This window comes from Dermochelys coriacea, chromosome 17 (assembly GCF_009764565.3).
Source record: "Dermochelys coriacea isolate rDerCor1 chromosome 17, rDerCor1.pri.v4, whole genome shotgun sequence".
Lineage (NCBI taxonomy): Eukaryota > Metazoa > Chordata > Testudines > Dermochelyidae > Dermochelys > Dermochelys coriacea.
Genome location: NC_050084.1, coordinates 5,343,708 through 5,354,450, shown reverse-complemented (window position 1 = coordinate 5,354,450; position 10,743 = coordinate 5,343,708). Strand labels below are relative to the sequence as shown.

Sequence of the window (10,743 nt, the reverse complement as noted above, 5' to 3'; positions counted from 1 at the left end):
TGACTTATCACACTTCCCTCCCTCGGCCTTTTTTTTTTTCTGCCACATCATGCGACTGGGGTGGGGGTACGTCATTTCCGTTCCGCGCTCCAAGGCAGGTTCCGTGCTCATAGGGTGGGGGATCCGCTGGGCAAGGTGACCATTCTGCCGGGGGGGTGCCGCCGTCACATCTCAGCCCTCAGTGACCGGACCTCCACCCCACGCCACCCTTCCCCATGGAAACGCCGTGGTTCAGGGGTTAGCGTAGTGGGCCTGGGACATAGAGAACCGGGTTCGAATCCCAGCTCGGCTACGCCGGTGACCTTGGGCAATGCCGCGTAAGGGGGCTTTGATGAGTCGGGCCTCTCTGGTCTTTGCAAAGCTACCCTTAAAAGCCCGTACGAGGGTCCTCAAAGCACTTAAGAGCAGCCTGCTCTCCTATAATCACCCCTCCAGCGTGTGTACTTTTCAGTGTGGGAAGGGCATCGTAGAGGCACCTGAACAAAACACGAAGCCCCACATCACATTACATGCTAAAACGAGACGTTCTACATGGTGCAAAACCCTGTACTAGTGCCAGCTCTTATTCAGGTTTGAGAGTAGCAGCCCTGATAGTCTGTATCTGCAAAAAGAAAAGGAGGAATTCAAGGCAGCCGATGAAGTGAGCCGTAGCTCACGAAAGCTTATGCTCAAATAAATTGGTTAGTCTCTAAGGTGCCACAAGTCCTCTTTTTCTTTTTGCAACTATTATTCGAAACTCGTGAGTCAGGCCCCAAATCATGAGAGGCTGCATTTTTTTTTTTTAAATAATACAGTTGGGATTCTTTTTATTTGCTGATTTTTACCATTTGGGATTCATATTTTTAAAGCTTTTTATCACTCATGAGAGTTAGTAATTCACCTTTTTTTAAAAATGGAAACAGATTCTCACATAATCACATATCTCCATAAAAAACACCAAATGTCACACAAATTGGCAATAGTGATGGAAGAGTTACCATACTGGCTAGCCCCGTATCCTGTCTCAAACAGTGACAAGTAGCAGAACTTCAGGGGAGTGTACAAAACAGCACAATTTTTGAGAGATCCACCTGTTTGCCCTTCCCGACTTCTCACAGTCAGAGGTTTAAGGTCACCCCAGGCATGGCGTTCCATATCTGACCATCTTGGCTAATAGTCATCGGTGAATCTATGCTCCATGAACTCACCTAGTTCTTCTTTGAGTCCAATTATTCTTTTGCACATCACATCACTTGGCAATGAGTTCCAGAGATTAATTGTGCATTACGTGAAAAAGTACTTCCTCTTGTTTGTATTAAACCTGCTGCCTATTAATTTCATTGGGCAACCCTCTGCTTTTTGTATTGTGGGAAAGGATGAACAAAGACTTCCCTGTTCATTTTGTCCACATCATTCATGATTTTATAGACTTTGTCAGATCCCCCCTTAGTCATCTTTTTTCTAAGATGAATAGCACTACTCTTTTTAGTCTCTCCTAATGTAGAAACTGTTCTATACCCTTGATCATCTTTGTTGCCTTTCCTCTGTAGTTTTTCCCATATCAGTCCAGAATTCAACCCTTCCCATCCTGACTCTTCAGGCAAACGTCAATCAGGATTTAAAAGTGAGATTATACATCATGTTCTTCAGGTCAACAAACTGCCTGAGGTTGGCGTCCTTTAAAAATAGTAGGAAACATAAAAGAACAAATGCATTCCTGGTGTAACTCTAATGCAGCCAGTGGTGATAGCAAGGAGGAACTAGACCCAGATAGTTAGGCGGCCAGACCCTTCAAGGTAACCAACTATTGTGATTTTATCATGAGACTTGCAATATGAAATATTTTTACTAAAGTTACAGCTCATAGAGTTATGTAATAACATGAGACTCTCATGTTTTTCTTTTTCTTTTTTAATTTAAATTTCCAGACCTCATGGTTGCAGAAAAGAATCTTGAGGCTCAAATCCAGAAGGCAAATTTAAAAGAAAAACACTTTTTAAAATCTTACTTTAAATCAATCTCCTATTTTTTAAGGAGGACTGGCTCATAATTTTTGAACATTTGGAGTTGGTAATAATGAACCCTGCATTGTTGTGAGATTTAGCTAATGAATGAGTGTAAAGCACTTCAAGATCCTTGGGTGATTGCCACTGCTACACATACACAAAGTGTTAGTATTATTTGTTTCCTGAAAGCCTTACCAATATGAATAATTGGACACTGGGTACGTTGTACTGACCAAAATAGCAGCTTCCCTGTCCAAAAATCAGAGTTATCTCTAGCCTTTGTGCAGCCCTACACGAAAGAAAACGTCAGGTACCAACTAGCACCCTTCATAAGAACGGCCATACTTGGTCAGACCAAAGGTCCATCTAGCCCAGTATCCTGTCTTCCAACAGTGGCCAATGCCAGGTGCCCCGAGGAAATGAACAGAACAGGTAATCATCAAGTGATCCATCCCCAGTCACCCATTCATTGATGGACCTATCCTCCATGAACTTAACTAGTTCTTTTTTCAACCCTCTTAAAGTTTTGGCCTTCACAACATCCTCTACTAAGGAGTTCCACAGGTTGACTGTGTTGTGTGAAAAAATACTTTTTTGTTTTAAACCTGCTGCCTATTCATTTCAATTGGTGACCTCTAGTTCTTGTGTCATGAGGAGTAAATAACACTTCCTTATTTACTTTCTCCACACCGGTCATGATTTTATAGACCTCCATCATATCCCCCCGTAGTCATCTCTTTTCCAAGCTGAAAAGTCCCAATCTTATTAATTGCTCCTCATATAGAAACTATTCCATACCCCTACTCATTTTTGTTGCCCTTTTCTGAACCTTTTCCAATTCCAATACATCTTTTATTAAGATGGAGCAACTACATCTGTATGCAGTATTCAAGATGTGGGCATACCATGGATTTATACAGAGGCAGTATGATATTTTCTGTCTTATTATCTATCCCTTTCTTAACAATTCCCAATATTCTGTTTGCTTTTTTGACTGCCGCTGCACATTCAGTGGATGTTTTCAGAGAACTATTCACAATGACTCCAAGATCTTTCTTGAGGGGTAACAGCTAATTTAGACCCCATCATTTTATACATATAGTTAGGATTATGTTTTCTAATGTGCATTACTTTGCATTTATCAACATTGAATGTCATCTGCCGTTTTATTGGCCAGTCATCCAGTTTTGTGAGATCCTTGTGTAGCTCTTCGCAGTCTGCTTGGGACTTAACTATCTTGAGTAGTTTTGTAGCATCTGCAAATTTTGCCACCTCACTGTTTACCCCTTTTTCTAGATCATTTATGAATATGTTGAATAGGACTGGTCCCAGTACAGACTCCTGAGGGATACCACTATTTACCATGTACACATGGTAATTCACAACCACTTTTTTCTGTCTCCTGCAAACTGCTCAGACTATGGCAGTGATTCTCAAACTTTTGTACTGGTGACCCCTTTCACATAGCAACCCTCTGAGTGCAACCCCCCTTATAAATTAAAAACACTTTATATATTTAACACCATTATAAATGCTAGAGGCAAAGCAGGGTTTGGGGTGGAGGCTGACAGCTCGTGACCCCCCACATAACCTCACAACCCCCTGAGGGTTCCCGTTTGAGAACCCCTGGACTATGGCAACTCTGTGCTTAAAGTTGTTCCACTTTGTATAAATAATTAAATATCCATTGGCCCAGAAAAAGAGACTGATACTGTTACGCTGTGGCCAAGCCTCACTAGGGATGTGGAAGACTGGAGTTCAAAGCCCTGTGCCTAAGCAGACAGAGTAGGGATTCAAACCTACATATGCCACACGCCAGGTGAGTGCCCTAACAAGCTTTTGGGTATTTCCTGAACACCCTCACACCAACTGCCTTTTGTGCAGGACCCAACCCTGTAGGTGTGTTCTGAGCATGCCTATGGTTTTGGGACCTGCTGCCAAGAGAGGTAGGGGAACAATCAGTTTGAGAATCCTACTTTGTGGCCACATGGTCTTTAGCTTGTGCTAGGCCTCCAAGCAGCTAGTTAGTTATGTAGCAGTGTCAGGACTCAGCCAGTTTTATACCTGCCCACCAGTAGAGACTTTGGTACTTAGGGGGTTAGACAGCAGTTGCACAGTGGTTCTAAGAATCTAAGTGATGCCTAAATGTTGGACTTCAATAACTTAATGAATCTGGCCCTATAGGACTGCATAGGTGGCACAAGCCTATGGACATCAATATGTAATGATCTTAGTCTAAAAAATTACAAGTTGTTGAGCATGTCATCAACTCCCTGTGAGGTCAGTGGAGATTGACAGCACTCATCAACTCCAGAAAGTACTGAGCACCTTACAGAAATAGGTACAGAACACTACTGTTATGAGCTGCATGAAACATTGTTAGGGGTTGAGTTAAAACCTGATTGAAATTGGGTGAGAACACAACATTCAATAAATCTGTCAAGCTGAGTTAATCAGAAGCCCCCCACCTCAGACAAAAGGGAGTTGGCTAGGACTGGCTGAACAAGCCTGGAGGGCTTTTCCTGAATATGGATATCAGGAGGTATGGAAGGTAGAACTCATAGAAAACCGAGAACCAAGAGCCAAAGCAAAATGAAAGGAAGCCAAGCAGTAGCCTCTGAGCAATGTGCCCCTGAAGAGGAGAGGAGAGGAGAGAAGAAAAAAAAAAAACCCACAAAGAGAGCATGTTTGAATCAGTTTGGTAAAGAGACTAGGGTTGTAAGCTAAGAAACTAGTCTTCGTGGTCTTGGTTCCTCCTAAAGAGAAGCAGGAAGTTATATTCCTTGTAAATGAACAAGATGGCATCAAAGAAAATACCAGACTCCATCAATTTCTACATCCAACTGGAACATTGCCCCTGCTCTGAACTTTGACTAGCTCTGCAGGCTGAAAAGGGGCAATGTTACCCTGCTCTACTCTGTAACACAAACAGAATGAACAACCTCGGCTTTAGTGGAATGCTTAAAAGCTCTCAGGCTGACATCACTGATCAACATCTTCATGCCAAAGAGTGGATGACAGCTGTACACAGACTGAGCACATGGGCTTTTGTCACTCTGAAACTACACTAGGTGACTGGCGTCCACATTCAGGAGAGACTGAATGCAAAAGTCAGTCTTTGAAGATGACAAGGAGTAGCCCCTTAAAGGCCACTTCTATCTGCTACAGAGGAAAATGTACACATTAAAAAGAAAATTGTTACATGCTCTATCAGGGAACCAGACCATTATACTTGCAAGAGATGGCCTCAATTACGTCTTTGGCCTTTTCTGTCTATGAATCTATGAGACAGAATGTAAAGACGGAGAAAAAGAAACACTCTCACAAGAAAAAAAAAAAAGTGTCCACATTGTCTAGTTCAGGGATAGCCACAGTGCGTCACACAGATCACACATTGCCCTACAACACTCATCATGGGACCTGTTCTGCACATTGTAATTCTGCACAAAATAAATGGCCAGATTTTATTCTCTCCACAGCTGCTATGATACACTAACAGTTTGACAGGCCAGCACCGGCTTCAATTTGACTTTTGCTCTGCTCACCTCCTGCAATGTCTTTGGATAAAAAAGTCCTTATTTAAAAAAAAAAAACAAAAACAAAAAACAACCCATAGAAGAAAGTCCCATGAGGGGCACTCCCTACCTAAAGAGGATTCGTCGTCTATGGCATTTTTCTTTTCTACTTGAAGCAGGACGTGGCTGCTATTTAACTTCTCAAGACCTTTTAATGACATTAGCTTGCCTGCCAGGAATCTGAAGATTTGCTTCCATAAGCGGATCTCAACCCCTGTAGGGCATACATGTTTTCTCGCCCATTTTCTTTATAAATCAAGTGTCTCCCCTTGTCATTGCATTAGAGCACAAACCAGCAATTTCTAATGTGTTTCAGAAGCTTATTCAATAAATTGCATCCCCATCCACACGCTGCTAAAAATGTCAGAGCCCAATTAGTATTTTTCCTTCTCAGAGAGAGATTTCTCCAAGTTCACCACTGTGTGCGCCATCCAGATTTGCTTGCTTGAGTCTGACCATGTTCTGCTTTCCACTTCGGATTAGGAAATAAACCTGTTGCACTTCATGGAATATAAAGTTTTAATTTACAGTGCATGGATTAGCAGTTCCTCATAACAAGCAGGAAAAGGGTCAAAATACAATATTGACCATATAGCAAATCAACATTCATCTCTTTCTTTCACAGAAACACATGCCAGGATCTTTTTTAAATTATAGAAAATTATACAAAAATGAAAAGTATTTGAAGATTTCAGGTGTCCCCTATAATTCCAGGTCTTGTCAGAGGGACTTTTAATAAAACATTATTGCTTTGTGCAGTGGCAATAATGAAATTCTTCAAACTTTACCCATACAGTAACTTTTAAAAAAAATAAGAAAAAAATCCTCTTGTAACCTAATCCCATAAAAACATAAGATATGTTGAGTTAAAGCTGTTACAGCCTGTTTAACCAATGCATTACAGCACATGTGGTCCTTTATCAGAGGATCTTACATACCATATGTACTGCTGTAGCTAAACAAAGAGTAAATTAAAGAGGGTAAGTTAAGGACACCATGTCAAACTAAATTCATATTTTCCTTATGCTGTGGGCTTATGTTGCAGTGATACTTTCTTGTATAGCTGGATCTTAAATTCACATTTTCAAGCCTGTTTGCCAGAACTGCAAAACAATTTAATAGATTAAAAAGGCTTAACAAGCAAGAGCTGAGGCTCAGATGTGTTCAGTTAGAAAGATAAAAAATTAAATGTAATATAGCTCCTCAGTAACTTTATTTTTTAAGCAAACACTTCTGCCATAGCAAGAAACCAATTGGTTCCTATTTGTTTAGGACTTTGTGCCTGCAAAATCAGGGATACTGATGTCATTTTTCAAGTTAAAAAAAGGATGCTTCATTGCTACTAAGGAAGTCAAAGGAAATCTCTGCATAACTATATGTCAGGAGGGACATGGGCCCTGAGTAGGAGTGTGTGTTATACCTACAAATGTCAGACTCAGTACGTGGCACAGACATCATCTGAAAGGACACTGCAAGTGCATTAACATTCAAACAGTATGATAGTTGGTTGCAGGCCCCTTGCAAAAGCAAGGAGGAACATATCAAATTAGCGAGGAACAGAGTGCTGGCTGCTAAAGAGCACACACTGAAGTAATGACTGAAAAAACAAAAAGCTCTTCCATTTGAATACACTGTAAAACACAACAAAGCAAGAGCCTTAGACATACTACTACTTACACTGATCTCTCCCAAGAATATATTGATTCACTCATCCCCGTAGGAACTAGAAAGACATTCATTTTGCAGCTACCTCTGCATTTGGTATACACAAAGGGAATTAGAGAAATCGTGGGCAGCACTGAATTTCACATTATTAAGGGCAATATGGCTGCAACTTACACAATCTGTAGGCATTAGCTCTTGCTCCTGTTATTACCGTTAATATCTGTAATATAGCCTTAGCTAAGCCTCTTACAATCCAGCAAGTTAACATTGTCCTTTGCAGAGCAGCATAGGGAGTATTCTGTGGCCTCTATAGCTTGTAAGCTCCTTGATGAAGGGATCATGCTTCCTTCTCTGTTTGGAAAGCACACCAGACATGATGGGCCCTGCCAGAAATACAGAATTTTAATATTGATCACAAATTGCAGCACAATGTATACTAGACATACTGCTTTTTATGCAAGACAATGTTTTCCTGCAGTCTCATCCAAATTAGTATCCTGCAAGCTTTTGAGACTTTACTTCCTAATGTTAGTCTAGAGGCCTAAAAATATTACACAACTCACATGTAAGCATTCATTTCCACACACACCATCAAGTTTACCCCTTTGGAATATAGCACCAGGGAAGCCTCTTTGTTCTAAGGCTTTGCATGCTGCACTGTTCCAACAGAGTCACTGTCTTGTAACTGAGTGGTGCTGTATTGACACTAAATAGAAACACCTGCAAAAGGAGCTAAGCAGCTGCATCTCCCATTAAAGGGAGCCGGAGATGTAGGTGCTCAGTACCACTCTGTGAAGCCAACAGGAGTTTTGCTGTTGATTTCTATCAGAGTAGGATGGAGACTCTTTGTGAAGAAGCAGCCTGGGTTTCATGTAAGCTCTTTGGGATAGGGGCTGTCTTTTTATTCTCTGGCAGTACAGCACCTAGCAGACGAGGCTTCTAGGCACTACAATAATAGAAATAAATAATAATGAAAAATGAGCAAATTAGCAAAGAGGGTGGGCAGAAGAGAGCACAGCTGGACACTACCTACAAATGAAAGCCACAAGAAGCATAAGCTCAGACATAGGAATGTTACACTATCCTTTTTGGAGCCGATTACCTGCAACAGTGGTTTTATACAAAGTTCATTATTTTACTGAGAATCAAATATAAGCTCAGCTCCTATAACAGAAAGGAAGACATGGTCCCTTCCTTTTGGCACTTACTATCTAAATGACCTCACCTTAATGACACATTATAGGATTATCGTAAGAGGAGGAAGCCATCTGTTTTGTGAAAACTTGTCCACCACATTTTTTTCATTGTCTATAAAGAGACGGCTGTTAGTGACATTCACTCAGTCCTGATCTCAGGCAGTGTGGTTTGGTCATATTATGAACTGGTGCAAAAAGGTGGCAGCCAGATGCATGCATCTCAATATCTAATCAATCTGCATATATTTTCAAATGACTGTTTTGATTTTTAGTCCAGCCCCAGAGTGCTCTTGAAGAAAGGGGGCATCCACACACAATAGCTTCCTTCTCTAAGCAACATTATCAGCAGCTGGAAAACATTACACCCCTTCCTAATGCCCTACACCAAGCCTAAACACAGACTCATGACAAATATGAGAAAGTAAACAAACGTCTAGAAGAGGAGCATCTTTCCACAGTTACCCTTGATTCAAGGATGTAGACACCATCTTTTTTACCCCATAAATGCTTCTCAGAAACCAGCATTTAAAAAACATTCTAACATTAAATCAGACAGCTCTGAGGAGGCGGTGGCCTGTTGGTGGACTGAGGGATGTAACCATTTGGAGAGGAGAAATAGACAGACTGCTGCTTCTTTGCCAACTAGATGATAGCAATGCGGGGCAACTTCCCTATGACAAACAGGCCATGCCTTGATGGCAAGAACGCAAACATCCATTTACCAAAAAAATTTAATCCAAATGAGACATTTTAATGCCAAAGCAATCACTGTGTATGGTACAGCTAAATACAGAGCAAGTAATGATCCTGCATGAGGCAGAACATAGGTAAATGACATAAGCCTTTCTAATTTGGATTCTTATTATTCCCTCATTAAAAGAGCACATGAAGTACTATACAACTTAAAAATGGTTATTTTACATAATTTAGTGAAACAATCACACCACACAGGTCCTGTAAGCCAACAATTTACAGAAGGAAATAAAATAAATAAATAAATATACATAAAAATGTAACACTGGACAGTTATACTCCATTTCACAAGGTTTTCAAGAAAATGTGACTAAAAATTGCATTGACACAATGCCCATTTTTAGAGGCCAACTCCAATTCCGACTGAGTGACACAGAACAGGCTGTAAATACTGCTTCTTCAGCCACATTTGCGGTGAATAAGTTACTGCCTAGGACAAATGGCAATGAAAGTTCAGCTCATTAACCTTTCCTCACTGTCTGTCACAAAAACAGCAAGGAGTATCAGGTTTGTGCCCCCAAGCAGAGACAGACAGACTCCATGTGAACTGGCAGCTTCCTTCAGTTCTCACCTTTTTTTTTGTGTGTGTGTGTGTTTATGCTGCAAGCTTATCAACAAGCAATTGCACTGAGTGCCTTTGCAAGAGTACTCATTGCTGTACTAGCCTATCTCCTTCAGCATGGCATTTATACCCCGTGCCCTTTGCTGCTTTCTCTGGAGGTAACGCACTCGGGCATCCCGTATTGATTTATCATCGTTCCTTTTCTCCGTCTTCTTTGCAGAGTCATCTTTTATTTTTTCTACAGAAAAACAAAACAGTACAATTGTGTGTCATAAATGCCACTGCCACCCCCTGACTTCACACTCAGGGTTAGCTGATCAACTAAAACCAACAGAAGCTCAAATTTTTCATGTGCTGCTCTCAGTCATGCCAATGGATGATCCAACGACCTCCAGAAGAGACCCACAGCAAAGTAACTAGGACGTCCTTTCTATGAAAAAACTAAAGTCTCAAAGACAAATATACTGTATATCCAGCTACACTTAAGTTATAGAAAGATCATACCCTCAACCTTCTTGTCAATATTTGCACGTGCGATCACCCCAAGTATATATCTGGACCATCTTGGTTTTACTGTAACTGAGCCTTTGGGCCTCAAGTTCTATGCATTTGTTACTTTTCTATGCTACCTCATCTATTTTGAAAAAAATACAAAAGGCTTGGGAGAAATGTCTTTCTGAATTTTCTTGAAAGGAGAAGAAAATAAAAATGGAGGTAGATCCCTCTTCCAGGACTTCTCTATTAGAAATGAAAACTCCCTCCTGCTCCCACTGAGTGTCTCAGATCATGGCAGTGGATGAATTCACCTGCCTGATTGTACTGGAGAAACATGAATTATTTGTCATAACATTAAAACCATTTTGATTTATATTTTTTTTAAATGATTACTCTTTTAATTAAAAAAAGAAAAGGAGTACTTGTGGCACCTTAGAGTCTCTAAGGTGCCACAAGTACTCCTTTTCTTTTTGCGAATACAGATTAACACGGCTGCTACTCTGAAATCTTTT

General features: G+C 40.7%; 1 protein-coding gene across 16 annotated transcripts in view; it reads right to left on the bottom strand.

Moving 5' to 3' along the window:
* Positions 1–9,426: 9,426 nt before the first annotated feature.
* Positions 9,427–10,743, bottom strand: part of DHX40 (DEAH-box helicase 40) — a 141,488-nt gene continuing 140,171 nt past the window's right edge. For all 16 annotated transcript variants that reach the window (XM_043499644.1, XM_043499642.1, XM_043499643.1 and 13 more), the window contains one exon: positions 9,427–9,974. In XM_043499644.1, coding sequence (XP_043355579.1) covers positions 9,835–9,974 — 140 coding nt within the window. In that variant the 3' untranslated portion in view covers positions 9,427–9,834. The remainder of the gene's footprint in view (positions 9,975–10,743) is intronic.